Source organism: Cucurbita pepo, chromosome 17 (assembly GCF_057944985.1).
Source record: "Cucurbita pepo subsp. pepo isolate OVF chromosome 17, ASM5794498v1, whole genome shotgun sequence".
NCBI lineage: Eukaryota > Viridiplantae > Streptophyta > Magnoliopsida > Cucurbitales > Cucurbitaceae > Cucurbita > Cucurbita pepo.
Window position 1 is genome coordinate 3,892,552 of NC_141814.1, and position 27,129 is coordinate 3,919,680.

General features: G+C 36.3%; 4 protein-coding genes and 1 non-coding gene across 6 annotated transcripts; 1 reads left to right on the plus strand and 4 right to left on the minus strand.

Annotated features, from left to right (window-relative positions):
• Nucleotides 1–211: 211 nt before the first annotated feature.
• On the minus strand, nt 212–5,336 carry LOC111778771 (LRR receptor-like serine/threonine-protein kinase IOS1). Of its 2 annotated transcripts, XM_087119264.1 has the most exons (13): nt 5,159–5,336; nt 4,524–5,067; nt 3,973–4,430; nt 3,763–3,895; nt 3,617–3,688; nt 3,462–3,533; nt 3,301–3,381; nt 3,049–3,200; nt 1,940–2,157; nt 1,740–1,866; nt 1,124–1,186; nt 837–1,026; nt 212–686 (listed from the first exon to the last, which is right to left on the minus strand). In XM_087119264.1, the coding sequence occupies exons 1-13, from the start codon at nt 5,292–5,294 to the stop codon at nt 281–283; spliced, it is 2,652 nt and encodes an 883-aa protein (XP_086975390.1). In that variant the 5' UTR covers nt 5,295–5,336; the 3' UTR covers nt 212–280. The 2 variants fall into 2 exon arrangements, with proteins under 2 accessions (XP_086975390.1, XP_086975391.1); XM_087119265.1 differs by lacking the exon at nt 212–686 and having other exon boundaries at nt 843–1,040.
• A 4,784-nt stretch (nt 5,337–10,120) lies between these two features.
• LOC111778770 (putative leucine-rich repeat receptor-like protein kinase At2g19210) lies at nt 10,121–16,088 on the minus strand. The gene is given in 17 exon segments (XM_087118948.1): nt 10,121–10,158; nt 10,295–10,744; nt 11,632–11,821; nt 11,921–11,983; nt 12,059–12,185; nt 12,261–12,478; nt 12,650–12,820; nt 12,988–13,067; nt 13,163–13,234; nt 13,767–13,838; nt 13,925–14,057; nt 14,140–14,612; nt 14,734–15,258; nt 15,260–15,275; nt 15,372–15,468; nt 15,471–15,561; nt 15,901–16,088. Coding segments are annotated over 16 exon segments (2,850 nt in total). The 5' UTR covers nt 16,038–16,088; the 3' UTR covers nt 10,121–10,158; nt 10,295–10,359.
• Nucleotides 16,089–16,602: 514 nt separating this feature from the next.
• On the minus strand, nt 16,603–16,674 carry TRNAQ-UUG (transfer RNA glutamine (anticodon UUG)). The gene has a single exon. It is a non-coding gene; the product is annotated as a tRNA-Gln (tRNA).
• Nucleotides 16,675–18,761: 2,087 nt separating this feature from the next.
• On the plus strand, nt 18,762–20,934 carry LOC111779096 (profilin-3). The gene is made up of 3 exons (XM_023659160.2): nt 18,762–18,990; nt 19,805–19,942; nt 20,569–20,934. The coding sequence occupies exons 1-3, from the start codon at nt 18,868–18,870 to the stop codon at nt 20,701–20,703; spliced, it is 396 nt and encodes a 131-aa protein (XP_023514928.1). The 5' UTR covers nt 18,762–18,867; the 3' UTR covers nt 20,704–20,934.
• A 3,091-nt stretch (nt 20,935–24,025) lies between these two features.
• LOC111779073 (protein IQ-domain 26) lies at nt 24,026–26,552 on the minus strand. The gene is made up of 4 exons (XM_087118980.1): nt 26,235–26,552; nt 25,393–26,108; nt 24,954–25,160; nt 24,026–24,869 (listed from the first exon to the last, which is right to left on the minus strand). Exons 2-4 carry the CDS (start codon nt 25,798–25,800, stop codon nt 24,228–24,230), a joined length of 1,257 nt encoding a protein of 418 aa, XP_086975106.1. The 5' UTR covers nt 25,801–26,108; nt 26,235–26,552; the 3' UTR covers nt 24,026–24,227.
• Nucleotides 26,553–27,129: the final 577 nt, after the last annotated feature.

The following is a 27,129-nucleotide window of genomic DNA, read 5'->3' on the forward strand; positions in this document are numbered from 1 at the left end:
TAGAGGAAGGCTTATAAATGGTGGTTTGTTCTCCTCCCCAACCAATGTGGGACATCACACGACCTCTTAAAAATTTTCATAGAAAACATGTGAATGAACATAAAACAGGCTAAAAAGACATATATTGGTATGTGGGGATAGTTTTTAGTCTTAGAAGAGAGAAGTAACGTGACCATGACATAGGAACGGTATGAAAATACCCGGGCTATCAAGTGTCGAATTTATATTTCTAGTTCAAAATTAGAGAGATGAAAGATTAAAGGTATGATTTGTTTGAATTCTACCTGGGACTTAAAATTGAATCAGAGCCAATAGAAGTATAAGAAAAATGTTCATTGTTAAGTGGCGTATGTGCAGGTGGTCTGTTCTGAGCCATTTCTTGACACTCAATCAGTTGTTTCACCACATCGCTCATTTCAGGCCTTTGTGTTGAAGTTGGGTGTGTGCAAGACAAAGCCAGCTCCATAAATTTTCTAGCTGAACAACTTTCTATGGGGCCTTCTAATCTTTGATCCACAATGCTTTCATGCCTTCCTTCTGAAATCAGAGGCATTGCCCAATCCACTATGTGGATGTTGTTTTCAGAACTACTGATTATCACAGGTTGCCCTGTGATCAACTCGAATAACACGATCCCGAAACTATAAACATCGCTTTTCTTGGTGAAGTTTCCAGACAAATGGATCCTGCAATAACTCTCTATTTTGAATATGATGCTTCTTTGAACTTTAAAAGACTTTAGTTGTTTCGAAACGTTGTAAGCTTTTAAAAGTTAAGGACGGTATATTACTCGTTTAAGACGGAACATGAAAATATCAATTGATTGTGATACTTACGTCGGGTCGACATATCCAAAGGTGCCGGCAGGACATGTGGCCAAATGAGTATCATTTTCATTTGCAAATATCCTGGACAGTCCAAAATCTGATATCTTAGCCTGCATTTTTTCATTCAATAAGATGTTTGAAGTCTTCAAATCTCTGTGAATGATAGGCGGCTTGCAACAATTGTGCAAATATTCCAGCCCTGCAGTTGGGTTACTAGATGTCACAGACCACAAGGGTAAGTAAAAGAAAGAAAAAAAGTATGAACTAATAAGTTTTTGTGTTATTTATATATATACCTTGAGCTGCATCAAGTGCAATTTGGAGTCTTTGCATCCAACTCAAGACCTTTGTTGCTGAATCTGCAAAGAGGTGTAAACAAAATGATCTTATATAGTTAACATGTCCGAGAATTTTTGGGAGAGGAGTCTACGTTGACTAATTACGGGAAAGATCATGGATTTATAAGGAATATGAGGCCGTTTGGGGTAACCAAAAGCAAAACCATACCATTTGTGAAGGGTTGTGGTTCCTAACATGCTATTAGAGTCATGCCCTTAACTTAGGCATGTCAATAGAATCTTCAAGTGTCGAACAAAGAAGTGTGAGTTAAAAGCGACTCAAGTGTCGAACAAAGAGTGCTACAAGGGCTCAAGAGAAGGAGTCGAGCCTTGATTAATGGAGGTTGTTCAAGGGTTCCATAGACCTCAGAAGAGGCTCTATGATGTACTTTGTTCAAATGAAGGATTGTTGGGAGAGGAGTCCCACATTGGCTAATTAAGAGGAAGAACATGAGTTTATAAGTAATGAATATGATCTCAATTGGTATGAGGCCTTTTGGAGAAATCCAAAGAGGTAGAAACCAGAATATATACGCTTTAAAGAGATCTCTTCTTATAAGATAACGTTCATTACCAGATAGATTTGTGCGTAGATTTCCATTAGCCATAAATTCATAAATGAGCGCTTTATTCTCAGCCTCATCACAGTAACCAACGAGAGAAACCAGATTTCTATGATGAACAATGGCTAATATTTGAGCCTACAGTAACAAACACAGTATATGAGATATTACTTTTAGTACAACCAAATTTTATCAACAGAAAAACACAAACCTCTGCTTTGAACTCATTTGAGCCTTGGCGTGATGATGCAGATAGCAACTTAATGGCCACTTGAATTTTATCACTCAGTACACCCAAATATACTTTTCCAAAACCTCCTTCTCCTATAGCTGTTTTCAAGTTATCTGTTATAACCAGTATCTCAGAGTAACGAACTTGTTGGTTCTTTGAACTAAGCAACCTTTTCTGGATTGATCTTTTGAGCTGCTCTGCAACAAGAAAAACCAGACACATTTTGGTTCGTTCTACACGTTTACGAGTGAAAATACGCGCTCCAGATCACCCTACCTAACCTAGGACGTGACATGCTGACGGTCGACTCCAACTAGCAAAGGAGTTCATTGTCAACCTAACGTGAAACTAAACTAACTTTATAACCCATAAGCACGACTTCTATTATCGAAATCGTTAATGTAACAGCCCAAGTCTTACAAGTCAAGCCCCACCATTAGCAGATATTGTCCTCTTTCGGGTTTTCCCTTTCAGACTTCCCCTTAAGATTTTTAAAATGCGTCTGTTAGGGAGAGGTTTTCATACCCTTATAAGGAATGTTTCGTTTCCCTCTCCAACCGATATGGGGTCTCACAATCCACCCCCTTGGGTCGAATATCATTTGCAACAACCCAAGCCCACTGCTCGTAGATATTGTTCTCTTTAGGCTTTCCCCTCAAGGTTTTTAAAATATGTATGCTAGGGAGAGGTTTCCACACCTTTATAAGAACTATTTTATTGCCCTCTACAACTGAGGTGGGGTTTTTAAGGGGCCAGCATCCTGCTGACACACTGTCCGGTGACTAACTCTGATACCATTTACAACAGCCTAAGTCCACTGTTAGCAGATATTGTCCTCTTTAGACTTTCCTTTTAAGGCTTCTCCTCAAGGTTTTTAAAATGCGTATTCTAGGGAGAGGTTTCCACACCCTTATAAGGAATGCTTCGTTCCCCTCTCCAACCGATGTGGGATCTCACAGTTAAGTTATTGATCTATGTCGGTTAAATCTCTCATCATTCAGAAAAATTTCATCCATATTACCCAAGTTGCTTTGTCCATGCTTGAATCAAAGAAGTAACAGAAGAAGCAGAAGAGATGAGAGACTTACCTCTTTGTCTCCTTCTTTTGTAGATTACTAGAGTAACCATTATGATAGATAGGGGCAGAGCTAGAAGAAGAAGAAAGTAATTGTTCCTCTTGTTATTCTTCCTCATGTTATCACATTTAAATGATGTACAAAGATCTGGATTTTCACCAACACTTACACAAGCAAAAGACACTATCAGGTTTAAGAAAATGAATTTTGATTGATACGAGAGTACTAGAATTAGAAGGTAACTTAGAATGAAGTGTAGGGAACCTTAATGCAAGTGATTTAGCTTCAGCCCTTTGCAAGAGAACTTCAGGAACTGAGCCTGTGAGCTTGTTTCTGGTTAAAATGCTGCAAAACACATAGATGAACTTCAATTTTCACTTGGCATTTCATGCTGTGGATGCCAGAATTAAAGCTAAGAAACTTACAGAACTCTTAAATTTGGCATATTTGTTAAGAACTCTGGCAGTTCTCCGCTCAATTCATTGTGGGACAAGTCCCTAAGAGAGAACAAGTTATTAAGTTGAATTCCAATGCCTAAAGCATTACTGACATTCATGCTTCCTAACAGAGAGACACTCACAGTGTTTGCAACCTCGTTAGATTTGCTATGTAAGAAGATATTTCACCTCTCAATCCACTTGCTGATAAATTCCTGTAATACACAAAAATTCACATCTTCTCATGAATTCATATGATCTCATGAATTCATAGAAGGCTTGAACTTACAAGGATATGATTCTTGGATCAGTTGCATTGCTACAACGCAATCCACTCCAAGGGTATTCCATTGGCACACATGGATTTCCTTGCCAATCCCTCTTTATCCCATAACTTAACTTGATATTGGTAATGGCACTTACTAATTATCCAAACAAAAATCACATTAGTGTTGATTAACATCCAATAAACACACAAAAGGCATTTAAAGAAGCATACCATCTCCTTGATTTGCTTCTAACTCGATCACGTCTTTCACGTAATATATCTCGAGAGCATTGATGATGGGAGGAAGCGTCGCATTCTCGGTCGAAATCAAAGAAAATGCAAGCTCATCTGTTGCATCCAATGGATCTTCATTGGAAACAGTTAGAGTGGTCAAGTAACTTGGAGTTAGAGGTCCATAAAAAAAGTTCCCATTGAGGGTGATATTGAACACTCTACTTTGGTTGGGTTGAAGCTCAAGAACCTCGGAAAAGTGCATAAATACATAATATTGAGACAAATTCCTCGTATTCCACGAAATATCCTTTAAAATGGAAGCAGTTTTCATCACAATGGATGGCACTTGATAATTGTTCTGCTCAATCATACCTACTGAAAGATTGGTTGTTACTGATTCGTCACCATAGTAGTTAAATGACGACCAAATGCGATCGTAAGCATCATAAGGGTATCTTAAGACAAACAAAATAATATGTCAGTATCTCACTTTAGTAGTAAATTTTGTTTTTTTTTTTTTTTTTTTTGCAGAAGTAGTGCTTCAATACCTGTATTCTTGATAATCTTTTGGACCGAAGTCTAATCGAGAATCGAGCGATAAGGATCCCGACACGGTTTGATAAGTGATGTTGAGTAAAGGTCTAAATTCTAAAGATGAAATAATTGGCACTCCATTCCCTGTATTGATCAAACAAATGTGCACATCCTTTGAGGAGGTAATATGTATGAGATCTATGAAATGTTCCATGTGTATGTCAGTGAAGTCTACAGTCTCCCAAAAGCTATTCCCAATGTAGATATCGAACACCGGTGGAACGTTCAGGCCGTCGTAATTTTCGTACAAGAAACTCGCTCGAATCAAATACTTAATACCCTTAACAATGCTTACATTGTAACAGCTCCTAACTCCCTGAGGGAAGCTTCTGAGCATCTTCATGTGCCTTGGATAAGGACCTCCACGTCCAATTGTTGCACGTATGCTTCCACTTACACCGCTCTTTATATAGGGTGCATCAGAAACATAGCTAACGTTACTCAACGAGTCTGTAAATCTCGTACCTTCTGGTGTTCCACAAGCTAAACTAATGAAGCCTAGGAAACAAATAACATACAACTTAAGCTTCATGATTCTCTCTATATATAGATTGGATGAAGTTGGATAATTTTTTTTTTTTTTTTTTACCTGACTGATCTGCAGCTTGAACAGGAAGTAGAAGAGCCAATGCTAAAGCAATTTGCAAAAAACCAAAAAGGGTATGCGCTGATGCTCCCATTACCATAATCCTCTTTCTCTTGCCTTTATCTTTGGCTGCATACATCTCTGAGAATTTAGACAGCAGCCATTTTTGCAGCTTGAAACATGTATGAAAGCCTGTGATGATTACAGAAAGTCAACACAAGAGGAATTCACTTTAAAGAATGGGCACATGGGATGCCTTTGACTTTATATTTAACAACTATAATAGCAGAAGAGTTTCATGTCCTTAATGATTTAATTATTGGCAGTTATCAATGTATGACCCTAATTCTTTGTTCAACTTCATAGTATTTGGTGTTAACTTTTCAAATGTTTTTTTTTTTCTTCTTATCATTATCATTCCCTTGTCCTATTTTTTTCATAAATCCAACTCTCATGAGTTGTCATCATTAGTTTATTTAGTGTGAGATCCATGAGTGTCAATGGGGATGTTGGACTCCAAAGGGGGTGGATTGTGAGATCCCACATCGGTTGGAGAGGGGAAAGTAACATTCTTTATAAGGGTGTGAAAATTTCTCCATAACAAACACGTTTTAAAAACCTTGAGAGGAAGCGCGAAAGGGAAAGCCCAAAGAGGATAGTATCTACTAACGATGGACTTTGGTAGTTACAAATGGTATTGAGCCAGACATGAAGTGGTGTGCCAGCAAGGATCCTGAGTCTCGAAGGGCTTTGGCAGGATAATATCTGCTAACGGTGGGCTTTGGCAGTTACAATGGTATTGAGCCAGACATGGAGCGGTGAGCCAACAAGGATCCTGAGTCCCAAAGAGGGAGGACATCGGACAATGTGCTAGTGAGAACGTTGAGCCTCGAAGAGAGGTGGACACCAGACGGTGTGCTAGGAGGATGCTGAGCCTCGAAGGGGGTGGACACCGTACGGTGTGTTAATGAAGACGCTAAGCCTTGAAGAGGGTGGACAACGGGAGGTGTGCCAGCGAGGATGTTAGGCCCCGAAAGAGGTGGATTGTGAAATCGCACATTGATTGGAGAGACGAACGAGTGCCAGCGAGGACGCTAAGTTCCGAAGGGGGTAGATTGTGAGATCCCACGTCGATTGGAAAGGGGAACAAAGCATTATTTATAAGGGTGTGGAAACCTCTCCCTAGCAGACGCGTTTTAAAAACCTTGAGGGAAAACCCGAAAGGCAAAGCCTAAAAAAGACAATATCTGCTAGCGGTCGGCTTGGGCAATTGGTTTAATGTAGACCATAAACTTATCAACTAATTGATGTTAATTTACATATTAGATTCTCAATTCCATATGTATGAATGAGTTGTGACACTACCTCATTCATGTCGGGCCTTTCTGCTGAAGTTGACAGAGTACACTACAGAGGCAACTCCACAAATTTTCCAACGGAACAACGTTCTAACCTCGGATCAACAACTTTCTGGATATTTCCTACTGCAATGAAAGGCTTAGCCCAGTACTTGATTTTGGCAGGTTGGCCACTCACCAACTCATACAAGACACATCACTTTCTTGGTGAAGTTTCCAGATAAATGAATCCTGCAATAGATTTATACTTTAGTTTGTGTCCACAAGATGTCTCTCTTAGTATATAGAGACATTTCTAAACAGGAAACAGAGAAACTGATCATTCTAACGTGGATACATATATGGGTTGACGTATCCAAAAATGGCAGCAGGACATGTGGACAAATGAGTATCACTTTCATTTACAAATACCTTGGACAGTCCAAAATCGGATATTTCTGCTTGCCAATGTCGTATCGCTGAATCATAACTAGTGCCTTGGTTGGAATTCGATAAATGGTATTATCTAGATGTTGCAACTCCGATGCTGAAATGTAAGGGGTCACAATCCGTGATATGATTGTGACCCAAAAAAGTCATCGAAGACGATGAATAATTTGAAGTGGGGGAGAATGTCACAACCATACTATGAAGAGAGTAAGTTTTGACCCTCACGGCGAGATAAGCAAAGCGGCAATCCTCAAGAGGTGCTCTTTCAGCCACGCAAGGGCCAATATAGAAGAATGTCATGATGCAACCGAGGAGGATGGTGCATCATCCAACACAACATATAACGTGGGCACTGAGGAGGAAACGAGGCATAAGCGCGATAGGGACAACAAGTAGGCATGAGTGTCAAAGATAGGCTTGTTGAAGGGTCGGGTAGGCCCCTGGGCCTTAACCCCGATAGTCAGGGTTCCAAAGGAAGTTTGAGCATGTGGTTTTGGAGTCAAGTCCATCCATATGAAATATGAATGCTCGCCAAGTTTGGTGTCAATCGGACGCTCCACAACACCATATAACTGTTCGCCAAAATGACGTCTACCTAAAGAGTATTCAAAATGCCTCAAAATGTACAATAGGGGGAGGCATGGTGTCAGCTCTCCACCACCCCTAGACCCTGTGACCTAAGTGAGCTACCCGATGGCACAGTGAGGGCGAGCGTTTCGAGATGAGTGTCTCAGACAACTTTCTTTGAAATGGGTCTTTCAAGGATAGTACCAGGCGGCACGAGTGTGCTGATATTGCGCCCTAACCCGAGTGTCGGAGGTTGGATCATGCACCCACTATCCGATACGGTATCCTTAAATGACATGGCATGGGCACGAGAGGGCTAATGCCTCGATTGAACCTGGATGGATAGATGTTCGGGATGTCCCGAGATTACGAACGACACGTAGGCTCGTTCTTGTTGGCATGATCGAGTGAACTATGATGGCCGACGACACCCCGTGACTTGGGATGACGTCAAGACATATGGGCCATGTCGATTGGGAACCAAGATGATGTTGGATGCGACGTTGCATTGAGAGATCTTGGCCCCGAGTAGAGGCAAGGCCAAGTCGAATGACTTGGCCTAGTGCAGACTGTAGAGGCAAGTCGAATGTGTCACAAATGATTGAACATGCACGCACAGACGACATGTGTGTTGAGAATTGTTGGGAGGGAGTCCCACGTTGGCTAATTTAGGGAATGATCATGGGTTTATAAGTAAGGAATACATCTCCGCTGGTATGAGATCTTTTGGGTAAACTCAAATCAAAGCCATGAGAGCTTATGCTCAAAGTGGACAATATTATACCATTGTGGAGAGTCATGATTCCTAATATGATATCAGAGTCATGCCCTAAACTTAGTCCTGTCAATAGAATCCTCGAATGTCGAACAAAGAATTGTGAGCTTCGAAGGTGTAGTCAAAAGTGACTAAAGTGTCGAATAAATGGAGTACTTTGTTTGAGGGCTCTAGAGAAAGAGTTGAGGCTCGATTAAGGGGGTTGTTTCACTCAAGAGTCACACAAACTCACCTAAAGGACTACCTGAAGCAAGTTTCAAGCGGCCATATCTGTTGAATCCAGCAGCAAGTATGGAGTTGCAGAGAATACACAACACCAAGAAGAAGATAAACCAAGTTCTCAATAAAAGACAAGACTTGGAGCTTCAAGCTTGCCCGCCTTTTCCAACGTAATCCTCAAGTAAAACACTAAATAAAGCAGCACATTGGTAGAGCAAAAAAAAATCCACAGAATTGACTAATAATACAAGCCAATATACCAATGATCCCAATCATAGGGTTGTGTCTGTGTCAACCATAAGAAGACATTATTGAAGAAGAATCTAAAGAACCAGTGGCTGGATTCACTGGATTCAAAGTCTCAACCAACATCATAGAACCAAACATTTAATATTAATCTTATAATGAAACCACCTTGAGAGCATTTATCATTGATTCAATGTGACTTTTGATTGAGTAAGTTAGATGATGAAGGTCCTACTTGGAGTCGAACCCAGATTACTGGATTCAAAGTCCAAAGTGCTAATCACTACACCATAAAACCAAACATTGAATGCTAATCTTATAATGAAATCACCTTAAGGGCACACCTTTATCATTGAGTAACTATGAAAAGTGAAGATCCAACCAAGGGTTCAACCTCGGATCGACAACATTTTTTATGTTTCCTTCGAGGATTGCTACGAGAAAAATGATCTACACAAACATGTGGATCAATAAGTATAACTTTCATTTGCAAATACTCTTGAAAGTCCAAAATTTGATACCTTGTCTTCGAGTTTTTTATCAATAAGATATTTAAAGATTTCATAATACTCCTTATAGATTGGAAACATCAATGATCCCACAATAACAGTCATTCAAAATTTCACAATTTTAAAAAGAAGAAAACTTAAAACTCAAGAACTACCAGAGAAGAAATTATTCATATTATTGATGTACCTAAACAAAAGCATTTTATGCATCTATGAATTCATGTATATAGAAATTATAAGTTTATTAGACGTGTTATCATGAATCTAGCTTTAATTTCTAACAATATCAATTCAAACTTTAAGATAATAACAATTATATCGATTTAAACCTTAAACTTTCCGTATATAAATTAAAAAGAAAAAATATCTCTATTGTTGGATTTACACTTCCTCTCACCAACTTCAATGCAAGTGGGAGATGGTTGAATTTATGCCCTAAAAGTTTTAATTATTTAAGATGGTTGGATTTATGTCCTATTGGATTTATGTCTCGTAATTAATTATTTAGTTTGGATTTATGCCCTAAAGTCTCGTAATTAATTATTTAGTTTTTAACAATAATTTTTATTATTTTATTTGTAATTTAATTATTATCCATTTTATGAAAATCCAAGGTTATTGATGTAATCTCGGACATGTAATTGACATACAAGAGGATCGTATTCGTGTAATAACCTAAAGGGTCTATAGCATATGGATAAGTTGGGACTTATCCTGGTAAGGCTATTGATTCGGCCTACTTATAATTCCTATCACTAAATTTCTGAATTAACTTTTTTTAAACAAAATCTAGCCAATTTATACACTCAAGATCTCATTTGATATAACCTCTAAAAGTTTATGGGTATAAATTAAAATTAGGCCGTCTTTCCATCCAACTCGAGACTTTTGTGCTTGAATCTGTTTCAGAAAAGGGGAAAAGAGCATCGTATTATGGTCAGAAAAGGGGAAAAGAGCATCGTATTATAGTCAACCAGCCATAAATATGCATACATTTTAGAGAAACCTCATAGTCTTAAGACAATATCATAATTACCGGATTGATGGTTGCGTAGTTTTGTTCAAAGCCTCATCACAACAACCAAGAAAACACATTAATCTCTATCTGGGACCAACAATTGAAACAGAGCACATTGAATTGTTAGGTGGAATTTGTGGAGTTCTGTCTTGAACAATCTCCAAGCACTCAATAAGTTGTAACACCACATCACTCATGTCAGGCCTTCCAGCTGAAGTTGGCAATGTGCACGACAGAGCAAGCTCCACAAATTTCTTTGCAGAACAACTTTCAATGCAGCCTTCTAACCTCGGATCGACAATGTTTTCGATGTTCCCTTCTGCAATCAGAGGCTTAACCCAATCAACTATGTGAGTGTTGACTTCAGAGCTCTTGATTATGGCAGGATGTCCAGTGATCAGCTCAAGCAATATAATTCCAAAGCTGTAAACGTCACTTTTCTTGATGAAGTTTCTAGATAAATGAACCCTGCAACAGATTTTTGTCTTAGTTCTTTTGTTTATGTACACAAGATGCTTCTTTTGCTATATTACGACACTGAACCACAGAGAAATGGACACTTCAGACATTGAGTTCTGGTTAAATAGTAAGAAAAGTAGGCCAAATTATAAACATATTCTCCTTTTTTGACTTTCCTTTTGAGCTTCCTCTCAAGGTTTTTAAAGTGCGTCTGCTAGGGAGAGGTTTCCACACCCTCAAAAAGAATGCTTTGTCTCCTCCCCAACCAGTGTGGGAACTCACAATCCACCCCCCTTTCAAGGCCTAGCGTCCTCGCCGACACTCGTTCCCTTCTCCAATGGATATGGGACCCCCCAATCCATCCCCTTCGAGGCCCAACGTCCTTGTTGGCACACCGCCTCGTGTCCATCCCTTTTAGGGCTCAGCCTCCTCGCTAGTACATCGCCCGATGTCTGACTCTAATATCATCTGTAACAGCTCAAGGCCACCGCTAGCAGATGTTATCCTCTTTGGGCTTTCCCTTTCGGGCTTCCCCTCAAGATTTTTAAAATGCTTCTGCTAGGGAGAGGTTTCCACACCCTTATAAAGAATGTTTCGTTCTTCTCCCCAACCGATATGGGATCTCACATTTAAGTTCTTGACCTTTGAAAGTTGTGTTTTTTAAAAAGTCTGGGTGATTTAACATTAGGAGAAATACATTGTTATGGCCTACAAGGGATTGAATCCGTTATTACAGAAAGTGGATAAGTTTCATATTTCATTTTATTTTGACCAGCTAACACACTTTATTTTGCCATATTATGACGAATCAAATCCAAAAACTAAAAGCTTATCGAATTTTTTAAAAAGAAACCAAATAAATATAAACACAAAGCACATCAATCATTGTTACTTACGTGGGGTCGACGTAACCGAAGGTGCCAGCAGGACATGTGGAAAAATGAGTATCATTTTCATTTGCAAATACTCTAGACAGTCCAAAATCAGATATTTTAGCTTGCATTTTTTCATTCAATAGGATATTAGAAGATTTAATATCTCTGTGAATGATAGGCGGCACGCAACCATTGTGTAAATATTCTAATCCTGCAGTTTGTTTATTCGACGTCAGTTGTCACAATCCAAACAGGGAAGGCAAATAAGACTATGAAGTAATAAGTTTTATTGTTTGTTATTTATTTATACCTTGTGCTGCATCAACTGCAATTTGGAGCCTTTCCATCCAACTCAACACCTTTGCGCTTGAATCTGCATCAGCAAAGAGAAAAAGTCATCTCAAAGACTCGAGGATAATCTTTCTTTTAAGCCAAAATCATAATTTACCAGATAGATGATTGCCTAAATTTCCGTTACACATGAATTCATAAATGAGTGCCTTATTCTCAGCTTCATCACAGTAACCAACAAGAGAAACCAGATTTCTATGATGAACAACTGTTAGTATTTGAGCCTGCATTTGCAAATATAGTTTATTCGGAAGTAATTAATTCAGTTCAAGTAAATTTGCACCCAAGAAAAACTAAACCTCAGCTCTGAATTCATTGTAGCCTTGCTGTGATATTGAAGACAGCAACTTGACAGCAACTTGGTTTTTATCACTCAGTACACCCAAGTATACTTTTCCAAATCCTCCTTCCCCAAGAGTTGTCTTCAAGTTATCTGTGATAACCAATATCTCAGAGTAATGAACTTGTTGGTTCTTCGACTTAAGTAACCTTTCTTGGATTGATCTTTTGAGATTCTCTGCAACGAGTAAAATAGACACATTTTGGTTCATTCTACACTTTTGAAGTCATTAGTCATGTAGGAATTCTTTTCGATTTTCGCTATTCACGTCAGTTTCATTGTCGTTACTATAACTATGCTGGAATTAGCAGTGTACAGAAACAGAAACAGAAGACATGAGATATTTACCTCTTTGTCTTCTCCTTTTGTAGATTACTAGAGTAATTATAAGGATAGGTAGGAACACAGCTATTATGCTGGCGAGAATTACAGGAACCAAGTACTTGTTCCTCTTTTTCTTCTTCTTCTTCTTGTTATCACATTTAAGTGATGTACAAAGATCTGGATTTTCACCCACACCTTTACAAGCAGAAGAAAATTTCAGGTTAAAGCAAATGAATTTTCATTTGACTTTTCAGTTAGTGTTCGTTATTCAATATGAAAACAATAGAATTAGTAGGCGGCAACATGGCAGTAAAGTAAATAGAGAAAATGAAATATAACTTAGAGTAAATAGATAGCTTACCTTAATGTAAGCAATCCAGCTTCAGCTCTTTGCAAGAGAGCCTTGGGAATTAAGCCTGTGAACTTGTTTCTGGTTAAAGAACTGCGAACACACACAAAGTAAAAAGATAAACAAACTTCAATTTTCAACTAAAATTTTAACGTTCTGGGTGTCAAAATTACAACTAAGAGACTTACAGGATTCTTAGATTTGGCAAATTTACTAAGAATTCCGGTATCTCTCCAGTCAACCCATTATTGGACAAATCCCTAATACAGAACAGGATATTGAGTAAGCATAAGTTAGGACACAAAACTGCAATATAAAGGGATAGAAAAGAAAATAGGAAAGGAAAATTACAATATTAAAACACATCAAGAGGCTTAATAACTCTCCAAAAAGTAGAGTTATATCAAGTCTTTTTGCAGTTAATTTTGCACTAATACAAACCATTTTTTCATTAATTGCTCCATTTATTCTAATTAGTAAGCATGAAATAGTCCATTGTGGTTCAACATGAAAAGAAAATCAATTTACATTAAGCTTGTTTAATTGAGTTATTTGATAAAATTTTGCTGAATCATGATGTTGTAACAAATCTGGAAACAACCTTGCTGGCAAGGCTACTCCCATAAGAAACATTCTCCAAATTCTGCAAATTTCAAACCCGTCTAGCCTACTGTATTGACAACCACTTTTCTAACAAAATCCTTATCTAATGACAATTGTTCCTCCTTAATATCCTACCTAGTAATATCAATAATATTTTCCTGTTAAAAAATATAATAGAGAGATACTTACAAAATTTGCAACATGGTTAAATTTGATATGTAAGAAGATATCTCACCTACCAGTCCACTTCCAGATAGGTCCCTGTTCAAAAAATTACATTTCCTCATGAATTCATAAGGTCCATACTTCATATAAATAAACAATTTTAACAGAAGACCTGCACTTACAAGGATATGATTCTTGGAGCAGTTTTGTTACTACAATTTAATCCACTCCAAGTGTATTCCATTGGCACACATGGATCGCCTTGCCAATCCTTCTTTATTCCATAATTTGACCTAATATTGGTAATTGCATCCATTAATTATCCAAAGAAGAAATCAAATTAGTATTCATCGACTTTCAATAAGTGAACTCACAAAGTGCGTCTAAAGAAAGATACCATCTCCTTGGTCTGTCTCTAACTCCGATATTTCTTTCATTCCATATAATTCAAAAGCATTGATGATAGGAGGAAGCGTTGAATTCTCAGTTGGAATGAAAGCAAGGAAATGACTACTTGCTACCTTCAATGGCTTTGGAGACAAAAAGGTCATCGTGGACAAATATTCTGGAATTATAGGTCCAAAATAAAAGTTTCCATTGTGCCAGATAGTAAACTCTCTGGTTTGATTGACTTGAGGAATCTCAAGTTCAGCAAAGTGCATAATCACAAAGTATTGAGATGAATCTATTGTATCCCACGAAATCTCCAGAGTCGTGCTTGCATCTTTTGAAGTGGAGGCAGTACTCATGACAATGGATGGAAGTTGGAAACCGTAGTCCTCACTATCGAGAGTAATATTGGTGCTTACTCGTGTCGAATCATTAGAGTGATATGATAACCAGATGCGGTCATAAATATCCAAAGGGAATCTTCAGAAAGAGTAACCACAAAAACAAAATATTATGTTATCATCTCTAACTTGTTAAAGTATCCCTCTTCTCATTAACAGTAATACATATATATATATTTGCAAAACCAATGCTTAAATACCTGTAATATTGACCATCTGCTGAGCCGTAGTCCAATCGAGCAAAAAGTGATAAGGATGCCGTTGATGTATAATAAGTGATGTTGAACGAAGGTCTAAATTCCAATGCAGAAATAAATGGCACTCCATTTCCAGTATTGATCAGACAGATGTGAATTTCATTTGAGGAGGTTACATGTATAAGTTCTATGAAAACACCTATGTCATCTCCAGTTCCGTTGAATGTCTCCCATAAGCTATTCCCAATATAGAGATCAAACATCGGTGGCGAATCCAGACCATCATAATTGCCATACAAGAAACTTGCTCGAATCAAGTATTCGGTGGCCCTTATAATGCTTATATTGTAACAGTTTCTGATTCCATCAGGGAAGCTTCTCAGCTTCCTCAATTGCATTTCATAGATATCTAAATCTACATAAGCTGAATCAACACTTCGACTAACCCCAGTTTTTATGAAGGATGCATCAGAAACATAGTTAATTTTGGTCGTCTTTTCGGTGTAACTTGTACCCTCTGGTAATCCAGTCTAAACTAATGAAGCCTGAAAAACAAATGACAACAAAATTAAACTTCAAGTTTCTATATATACTTGAAAGAAGTTGAATAGGTTAATCACCAATGAAAACAAATGTTTCACCTGACTGATTCTGAACTTGAACAAGAAGTAGAAAAGCCAATGCCAAGCAACTGAGCAGGAAACCAAACAGGGAATGCCCTGATGTTCCCATTATCATCATCCTCTTCCTCTAGGGGCTATCATTGGCTGCATTGATTCACGAGAATTGAGAAAGCAGCCATATCTGCACCTTGAGGAAAATGTAGTAAGCCTGTGACAATAATAGAAAGTCATCACAAGAGGAATTCCCTTTACAACATGGGAGATTAAAGAACACATTACACATGCAAGTTGACTAAGTATAAACAAGACAAATTTAATATTCTTTGAATCAAAACATCGAAAGGAAACTATAGCGCTTTTGTTTGAAAAAACCATTAAAGTGATTGTCGTAACAATGTCGACAGGCATTTTCCAAGTTGCAATCTCCTAATTATATATCAAACAAACGAAGAAATGACGATCAATCATATAGTGTTATAGTAGCCAGATTGAATAATTAAAGAGGAGAAGTCCTCCACTTCTAGGGATTTCAAGGAAAAAGACAAACCCTATGCTGAATAATTTATGGCGAAATTTTTGGGACTGTGTCAGATGAATTCCAATGGAGGCTACTCGATTGCAGAAGAGCGCTACGCCATTGGCATCCATGTTCAACAAATCTTCATCTTCATCGGAGCTTGCCATGTTCGGACTTCCGAACTACTCTGGCCACATGGGGAAGCGGTTGACTTCTGAAATAAATTTGGTCAAACTAAGTAATTTCAAATTTCCCTCTTTTTCTATTTTAGTTTAAATTTTTTAATATTTTATTTTATTTTCTATATTTTTAGTAAAGTTTTAAATCATAGCTTAGCTTCTATTAATAGTTAACTCATTTTAACTTATATGATAGAAGGTGACATAAGAGATATATGAATGAACTGATTTAGAGTCATTTTGAGGATAAGATGCTTGAAATACGTCTAAAAAAGTATTAAAGTTTAGTATTTATATCAACAAAATGTACCTTCTTTCTGAATGACTCGAACTAGGATGCTAGATTGATTGAGTAATGAAGGTTCGAGAGTCGAACCGTCGCTATACACCATAGAACCAAACGTTTAGTATCAATCTTATAATGAAATCATCCTATGCATTCAAACTCAAGTCGTTGGATTCAAAGTCCAAAGTGCTAAGTCTGAGTGGCTTTTGATTGAGTAGTGAAGGTCCGGAGTCTAGTGGCTTTTGATTAAACCCTATAAAAAGGTGAAGGTCCTACTAGGAGTCGAACCCAGGTCGCTGGATTCAAAGTCCAGAGTGCTAACCACTACACCATAGAACCAAACATTTGATATCAATCTTCTAATGAAATCACCATATGCGATTTCATATGCACACCCCTTTTATCATGTTTAAACAATGTCACAGTGACTTTTGATTGAGTAAATCTAAAATGTGAAGGTTGTACCCAAAGTCACTGAATTCATAGTCTGAAGTGCTAACCACTGTACCATAGAACCAAACATTTAATATCAATCTTATAATAATGAAATCACCATATGCATTCAAAGTTCGAGTGACTTTTGATTGAGTAGTGAAGGTCTCGGAGTCGAGTGACTTTTAATTGAGCAACACCCTAAAAGGTCAAAGTGCTAACCACTATACAATAGAACCGAATGTTTAATATCAATCTTATAATGAAATCACCATATGCACACCTCTTTATCATTGAGTAAAACCATGTTGCTCAAGTAAAGCCATGAGAGCTTATGCTTAAAGTGGACAATATCATACGATATGGAGGTCTGTGATTCCTAACATGATATCATAGTCATGCCCTTAACTTAATCGTGTCAATAGAATCCTTAAGTGTCGAACAAAGAAGTTACTAACCTCAAAAGTAGACAATATCATACCATTGTGAAGGTCCGTGGTTCCTACCTCATTATAGAACTAAATGTTTGATTTTAATCTTAAAATGTAATCCTATTAATGTTTTTTAGAATTTAGCATATATTAAATAGTATGATAGTTGTTGATGATATAAGCAACCTTAAACACCTAAGGTTCTACTTGAAGTTGAACTTAGGTCGAAGTCTAGAGTGTCGACTACTACACTATAAAACATGACGTTTAATAGTAACTTTATAATGAAATCATCTTAATGACTCTTTACAATTCAAATACAAATTTATTGAAATTCAACCCGACTGTATCCACCTTTATCATCCAATGGGTGTCAACCCTAAAAAATGAACGGTCCAATCCTGGTCTATGTCTCACATCAAAGACCCTGTCGAGTCAAATTTAAGTCCTAGACTTCAAAGTACTTTATCATCGAGTAACTTTATAAGGTGGAGGTCAATCGCTAGATTCAAAGTCTAGAGGTGCTAAGTGTCACGGTTATGCTTGTACAAAGCCTATTGCCTATAGCTGCATGGCAGATTTCTCGGTGTTACTTGTCCAAGACATGTTGTTCATGGTCGCATGCCCATTCCAAACTCCTTTTACATGCTTTCATCATAGATATGTCTTTGTCATTTCACGTTGGGTCAATACGGTGGTGTATGACAGTTTACCAAAACCATGTCTACACCCACTAAGGCTTTTTGGAGAAGCCCAAAGCAAACGAATCCCTACTTCTTGTATTCTTGTTGCATGAGTATTTTTTAAATATGATATTAGTTAAAGTATTTTTATATTTGAAAAAAAAAGGTTTAATTTTGAAAATTAAAAAAAGAAATTAAGAATATCAATAAAATTAATGTACGTAAATTATTTTTTAATATCATAACTCAAATTAATTTTTAGGTCACTTTTAAATCTTAAATTTACAAAACATGCCACTAATAATACTAAATATTTAAATTTAATTTAACTCATAAAAAATATTTAAAAAGCTAGAATATGAAACATGGACAGTATTACCCTTAATTTTAAAAATAATACCTATCTTGTCCTCACTAAATTAATTTTAAAAATTTTAATGGATGATAAGTCTCTAATTTTTTAATTAATTGTTTTAACCTTTTAACTTTATTTAATTTTAAAATACATTAGGACTAAATTAACACATTAATTATTAATTTAATGTCTATCACACTATAAACTCAAGATTAAAAGCTTTATTAAATATAATTTAAAATTTAAAATATAGACATTAAAAACACCCATTACTATCTTATTTTATAATTATTAAACTCCAAAAATTAATAAAGAAATTATTTAAAAGTATGATAAATAGATTAATTTGCAAATTAATTTTCTAAAAAATAATAATGAATGGTGAACGTGAAAACCACTGGTACGATAATAACGGCCACGCTCAGAGCCCGGCCACAGTTAGCTTCGGTCCGTTGCTAATTTATTTTATTATTTATTTATTTATTTTCAATTTTTTTCCAACTATATATATCTCAAAGCCATAAACAAATCGACATGCGAGACTGAAGAGCAACTAGAAGAAGAACGAAGAAGAAGAGAAGAAAACTTTGCCGCTAATCGAAATTCGAAGTTCCGTTGTTGAAGCTTGAACATGTCGTGGCAAACTTACGTCGATGATCACCTCATGTGTGAGATTGAAGGCAACCATCTCACCTCCGCCGCCATCATTGGACATGACGCTAGTGTTTGGGCGCAGAGCGCCTCTTTCCCTCAGGTTATCGCCATTTTTTATTTCGTTTGTTGTGTGTGTGTGTGATTCTTTGTTACGTTTTCGCTCTTGTTGAGAGAAATTCGATTGGAATCTGGTCTTATAATCGGCATTTTGTTTTGTTTTGATTTTATTTTATTTGGATCAGTTCTTTATTTTTTGTTGATTTCATTTGAGCGGAGATGGAATTCGTATGATGATGAGACCTCTGTTCTATTCGGGCAGAGCGCCTCTTTCCTTCAGGTTATCGCCATTTTCGATTTCGTTTGCTGTGTGTGTGATTCTATGTTACGTTATCTCTCTTGTTGAGAGAAATTCGATTGGAATCTGGTCTTATAATCGGCATTTTGTTTTGTTTTGTTTTGATTTTATTTGTATCAGTTCTTTATTTTTTGTTGATTTGATTTGAGCGGAGATGGAACTCGTATGATGATGAGACCTCTGTTCTATTCGTATAAATCATCTGTTGCAGTGATGGATGATTGATGAGGAATATACGATTTTCATTTTCTTCTCTCTTTTGGATAATTAAACTGATTAATCGTAATCTCCAATGTTAAGATCAGGAATTCATAGAGTAGAAACTGAAACAAATATTAACCGCAAGGTTTTTCCTGATTAATAGTTTATGAAGAATTGCATTCTTTGACGCGTTTGATTTTCCTTCTTTTTTTTCCCCCTTTTTTCCTTGTCGTTGCCGATTCGTGCGAGCCTGATGTGACTACTAGTTTTTGAATCGTCATGCCGTATAATTTGATCTTGTCTTTAACATGCTTGAGGCATTTTAATTTTGCAATTGTATGGTAAATACTCATTGCAGTTTAAGCCGGAGGAGATTGCAGCGGTTATGAAAGATTTTGATGAGCCTGGATCTCTTGCCCCAACTGGTTTACACCTTGCTGGAACCAAATACATGGTTATCCAGGGCGAGCCTGGAGCTGTTGTTCGTGGCAAAAAGGTTCATTTTCTGATCACTTTTTTTAACGTCCATAGTTTTCTTTTGTTCTTAGATCTTATGAGAGATTGTTGTACTTTATAGGCTTACTCAACTTCCCTGATTTTTTTTAATTTATTCCTTAATTTCTTAAATCCCCAGCTTTACTATTAACATCCTTACCTATAATACTATTGTTTATCCAACATAAACTTAATTTAGTTTGTTAACTTTTCAAAAAAAAATCTATAAGCAAATGGATAAATGTAGAAAATTGTATCATTTTATTAACATATGAACACATGAATAGAATTGAATGGATGTCTGGGACATTTCCACTTGATTATAGTTTTGATCTATTGTAAGAAAATTGATTTAATGGATCAAACTAGGTTGATTGACAGGGGATTTATAGTGTAAATGGCATTTTGATGTGCATTATTACATTATATAGCTTCTCTTTGTAAATTTTAACAGTTAGAGAACCCGATTGAGAAATTTTAACGATTATAATTTGGTTTTTAGTTTTGTGCACTTGAAATTCTATTTTTAAACTGATAGAGAAGATTAAAATGATACAAAATCAGGTTCTAAATCTAGACTTAGCCTGTTTTCCATTGCATTGTTAGTGAATTTTGATCATTGAATAGGGCGCTGGTGGAATCACTGTGAAGAAAACAGAGAAAGCTGTGATTATTGGTATATACGATGAACCTGTGACTCCTGGACAATGCAATATGGTGGTGGAAAGGTTGGGAGATTACCTGATCGAACAGGGTCTGTAGGCCTTGCTTGACCTCCCTCCCTCCCTCCCTCCCTCCTCCTCCTCACCTCCATTTTTGCTGCTTTCAAAATATTGCTTGTTCTTCTTCCATTCTCTGCCCATTTCATTTGAATCACCGCCCTATGCGTTATTTCTATGTATGAGTTCTTCCCATTTCCTTAGTGTTTGAATTTTTTCTTCAAATGCTTATTAACTACTGAATGATATAAATTTGCGATACTATTGCTCCTTCCATCTATCCATCATTTAGTTATGTAAAATTCTCAATTATAATGTGACCATCTGTTTGAATAGTTTCTGATTCTTGATTATTATTGAGTGGTAAATTATGGGTTTAGGGTTTTATTTTGAATTCAAAAACATAGAATATATGTATGGAGATTTCTTTTGTTTATGATAAGAGTAGAATATTAGAATGAAGAGGGAAGAAGGAATGGTCTGGGAAATGAAGCCCACAAAATAATGTAGATTCCCTTTTTGGAATAGGCAACTGAATAAGAGGGAGGAAAAAACAAACAATTTTTTTCAAAAAATATATTATCTTTTATCGATTCATATTTGAAAATTGAAATATAATAATTTAGTGATATTCCTGGATGGATAAGGATTCAATTTCAAATTCCCACCATTATTATTTGTTTTGTCCTCTAAAATCATTGAATCTATCTTTTCTATTCACTGCCCGAAGAAGATATATATATGATTTATTTTCATCATAAAAAGTAGTACCATCATTAAGACTGTGAATTTAAAATTGAAGTTTAATATAAATTTTTTTAATTTGTGTGTCCTCTAATTTCTATGGTTTTCTTTCTATCCCGTAAGACTTGTTTTTTTTCTATTGTTTTCTTTTTATTTTGAATGATACAATAACCCACTCGAATGTTGTGTCTTTTTACTGATACGAAAAGCGATAAACAACATGTTCTTTTTAAGTTGTTGAGAACAAAGGAAATTGGAGTAGGGGCGGTGAAATGCGTAGAGATCGGAAAGAACACGGCGAAAGCACTCTGCTGGGCTGACATTGAGAAACGAAAGCTAGGGGAGCGAATGAGATTTGATACCCCAGTAGTCCTAGTTGTGAACGATGGATACTAGGCGATGTGCGTATTGACCCGTGCAGTGTTGTAGCTAATGCGTATCAACTCGAGCGAATGGGAGTACATTCGCAAGAATGAAACAAATTGTCGGGGGCTCGCACAAGTGGTGGAGCATGTGGTTTACTTCGATGCAAAGCGAAGAACCTTAATCGGGCTTGACATGCCACGAATCCTCTTGAAAGAGACAGGTGGTGCATGGCTGTCATCAGGGTTAAATCATTATGTGAAAAAGTTTCTTTCAATATTTTTTGACTTCCTAAAACATTTGGGTTTTGTGAGAACCATTTGAATGAAGTAATGAAGTGATTCATAGGGTTCTCGATGTCATTTTTTTAGTCATTTTTTATAGGTGTTAACATTGACACTTTTGAACGAAACATAAGCGTAAAATGAGGAAGCTCAAATTTTTCAATATTTTTCAACGAAACAATAATGAAGCTCATTTTCGGGTCATTTCAGTCCTCCAAAAACTATTATCTTTTAACAATTTACTCCAAAAACTAATTCAATCTTGTTAAAACCTCACTAAAAACCAAAAATTGAACCCTCAATTCATGCATTAAATTTCACCCAAATAGAGTAACAAAAATAACCCACCTACAACTATTTCCATTCAAATATGGTCTACCAATCTATATGGTCCAATTCCTACTCAACTTTTAATGCCATACATACATTATTTTCAAAAAAAAAAAAAAAAAAAAAAAAAAAAAAAAAAAAAAAAAAAAAAAATCATAAATTAATATTAATTCGAATTGGACCATTGTGGGCTGATTAATGGGCCTAATCTTAATTAATGACCAATCAAACCCCGTACGGCCAATTATAAGGCTAATTACATTAATTAATCACATTTTTTGTCCCCACTTTTCTTGAACTAATCGCTTATTTCAGACAAAAAGTATGGATTTTTCAGAATTCAAATTCAAAAAATTAAATTAATAATCCAATCTTTTAGTGCTTGCCACATGCCCACAATTCAAACCCCAACGCTTAATCTTTTATTTTATTACACAATTATTAGATTATATATATATATATATATATATATATATGACGAAAGCATGGCCTTAAAAGACTTCAAATCTTTTTCTATTAATTAATTTTTATTCATTTTCTTGAACAAATCAATTTCTTTTTTTTTATTGTTTTTTTAAATTAAAAAAAGGAAAAAAAAATTGTGTCTTTAATGTTTGAATCAGAAGAGACATACCGGAAAATTCGGGGAAATTACTTGTTTAATGTTGTTATAGCCGTTTCTTTTTCAGAATCTTTTATACCCTTTTGATTCTGCAATTCTCAAGTTTCTTCTGGTTAATTGAGGGTGTTTTTGGTATTTCACTTACCTGATTTGAATTTTTGAACTCTCATGTGAGCTGGGTTTGGTTGTATGATTCTTTTTTTTTTTTTTTTTTCATTCATTGTTGTTATTGGTCTCTATGGACGTTAATGCTTTGGAATCGAGCTTGTTCCATCGTGGTAATAGGTTGGATATTTGTTGTGAGATCCCATATCAGTTAGGAAAGATAACGAAACATCCTTGTCACAATCGCACTTTTAATGACAGTTGACTTGTGATTGTGTAGCACTCACTTCCCAACGACAAGTGAGCTAAGCCAATTCGTTCTTGCGTCGCTTACGGCCAAACGACGTATGCTCGAGCCTCTTGCCTCAACGTTAAGAGAAGGTTTTAGAAAGCGAGGGCAGAGAGAGATTTTTTAAAGAGACGTTATATAAGCAAGCAAGAGATAAATAACAACAGCTTTTACCGTATATAACCTTGGGTAGGGAGTTCACAAAAAGGTTTTAAAAACCATAAGTGGAAGTTCGAAAAGGAAAGCCTAAAGAGGACAATATATCTGCTCGTGGTGGGTTTGGGATATTACATATGTTCTCTTTGTACTTGTTCGAATCTTTACTCTCTAGCTCGAGCATGGAAACACCCTACATGTTTTTAGAGATATATCTTGACCAAAAAATCGGAGATTTAAAATTTTGAACGAAAAACGAGAGAAAAGGAAGGGTTTGATCTCCAAGTTGTTTGGGTGAAGTTGAGTGTTTTTTAAGGTTGGTAATCGAAAGACATACCATAATCATGTCAGGAAGCTTAAATCCTTAAAAATGTGGAGTTCATTTGAAGCAAACAATCTCTAAAAAGTGTACCTTTTTTTTACTTTTTTATACCAACATGGGATTAAAAGGAAGTGGTAAAAAACAAAGGAATTTACAAGCTCCCTTTGTTGGGTATTTATCTCCTTCATTCATTCATTCATTCATTAATTCATTGAAATTTAACAGTAAAAAGTAAAAATGTGAAGTAGAAAAAAGAAAAGCTTTGATTTGAGACAGATTTCAGCTTCTTCTATCCCATTCTTGATTTTAACAAACAAAAAAAAAAAAAAAAAAAAAAACAAGAACAGATCACTCAAAAATCATATGATGTTTCTTCATCTTCATCATGTTCTTCATGTTCTTGCAGAGTTTGGTTGCTTGGTCTCTGCATTCTTACACTGCTTAAGCTGTTTCTTGCTGCCATTATTTCATTCAACGACAGCTTCTTCTTGGATCCTGGCTCTGGCCTTTGTTTTGGGGCACTTTGAGACCTCAATTTCGCCTTGAACGATTGCGTGTTCGCCATATAATTCGGGCAGTTCATGTAAGGCCTAAAGAAGCTGTCGCCGCAGACGCTCTTTGATGGGGTGACTGACATGTTCGTTGAGGCGAATGAATTCGATAGCCGAGGCGTGCTGTGAGCTGTAGGGAACTTGCAGTCTTCGCCCATCAAACACCATTCGAAGTCTCGATGCACATTGTGACAATCAAGCATAAACGTGCGAGGTCGATTCGAATATGGCAATGGCGAAGTGATTGCTTGAAGTGGTGCTGCTTCGTCTCCTCCATATTCGGACAATGTAGAGATGTACCTACGAGACTTTGATCGGGTTCGGTACGTGTCGATTTCAACGATTTTTGGACTCTCGTCCAATGAGTTGATGGAGGTTTCGTAAGATGATGCTATAGACAATCTCTTACTATGAAATTCACTTCTTGTTTCATCAAATCGTTCCTGAAAATCCAAGAACCAAGTTAGAATTCATAAATCAAATGGTTATCAAATAAGGCCGATTTAGTTTTCAATATCGAATCTTACCGCAGATTTCCGGGGTCGAATCTCGGGGATAAACCTATTTTCTTTATTGAAAGATCGACGAGCTCTTTGAGTTCTAAGAGCAGTTTGAGCTCTAAAAAGTGCCTGCATACTGTGAAGAGTTGCAGCAGCTCGTTTTCGGACAAGAAATCCTCGAACGACAGCCTGCAACTTAACCAGTCCCTTGAGAGCTCGTAGAGCTTTTCGAGCCTGACCGTAAACAAACAAACAACAATTGAAAACCTTAAAATGAATCAAAATGGATCAAAAGTGTTTGAATTTATTACTGTTTCATTGAAAGAGGTTGTACTGTTTCATTCAGATTATGAACCACTTTTACCAGACAAAACAGGATGAAAAGATGAAAAAATAAGGTAAAAAGTACAATTATTCCATAAGAAATAACCTTTGTATTTGGTAAAAACTGAAGTATTTTACTTACCAAATAGCCTTTAAAGACTGTTTGAATCTTGACAGCAGCCCATCTATCTCTTCCAGTAGTATACAGAGGACCTCTTCTTTGGCTTGTCAGCCGGACAACGGCGACCGCCGCCTGAGCTGCGGCGACGGCAGCATCAGCAGCAGCAGCAGTAGCAGCCGCCACTGCAATTGCGTGCTTGTTTTGCTCTTTCTCCGAATCAGAAATGTAGGAACTAAACCAAGCCGATTCTACAGCCACAGTTGGCGGCGGCGTTTGGCCGGAATCTCTACCGGACTTCGCAAAACTCCATCTTTTCTTCTCCTTTCTGTCGGAAACCACCGGCGTTGGTTTTGAATCGGAATTCCCAGATGGGTCTTTGTCTTTCTTGATTCCCAACAGACCCTTCAACCATCTGGTAGCTTTCCCCATGTTTAGAGAGAGAAAGAAGAAAACCCACAAGAAAAATGACGATCCTAGAGAGAGAAAAATGGCTCAAAAGGTAAACATTATGTCAAAACTCCAAGGAGATAGACAAACAGGTGTAATATAAGGAGATAGACAGAGAGAAAGCTCTGTTATGAACTTGACATGTTGCAGACACAGAAGTGATTAGCAAACACAAAGCATCTAAATAGCTTCATTTTTAAACCAAAAAACAGAGGAAGAGAGAGAATAAGGGATTTTGGGTTTTTTTTTCTTTTTCTTCTTTTTATTCTGACAGCATCTCGTGAAAAAAACTGCATTACAAGACAAAAAAAAACGTCACACAAAGCCTTAGAGAGAGAGAGAAAAAAAAAACGTAAAGAACTTTTGAAATCTTTGAACTTTAAATTCAGAGGATCGTAAAAAACACCAACCCCCACCTTCTGGAATTCAAGAAAATGGCGAAATCCTCCAATGGGTACTCTGTATTTCTCTCTCTAAAAAGTAGCCTAGATTTTAAGAAAGCTCAGAGAAGAGCAACAATGGCTGCCAATGGCGATGAGAGAGAAGAATAGCTTTCCCTTTACAGAAACAGAGCTATGGTTCGTAGCTTCACTTTTGGATCAGTAAACAGAGGAATAGAAACAGAGTATTCAGAGCAAAATTTCCATCAATGAGAACTGCTCTGTTTTTTCCTCTGTTTTCAAAGGAAAGGGATCTTTCTAAAACAAGTACATTGAATCGCAATCCAGAATGTACTGATTCAACTAAACACAGTTTTAAAACGAAGAGGGAATTGCCAGATTTTTGGGATTTTAAATCTTTTTTTTTTTTTTTTTTTTAAATTAAAGATTTATTGGCTAATTTTGGAATGGAAAAAATAGTGTTATAAATTAGTGTCAATGTACAGCCCAGATTCTTTTGGATTTTTAATTTCAAATTTTGAACGGTGGAGATCAGAGCAACGTTAAGATACAGAAATAAATAATTTAATATTCAAATTTAATTATTATTGTTATTGTTATTATGTTAAAAAAATAATGAGATATGATATGGAGATCTTCATTTTGATTTTACACTCATTATTCCTATTTTACACTGTAATTAATATTTATAATTATATTTTTGGAATATCAATTATTTATTTCTTTTTTTTTTTAAGTCTATATGTATATATGTATGTATATATATGTATATAAAGAATGTTTGTCAATTAATCATGGATATTATTTTGAAAATTAAGAATATTTGACAAACAGTGATGAGTTGTGATGTGTAAATGTTTGGTTTTTGTTGAGTTTTATGAAATTTTAGTTATTGATGTAACGTGTATTA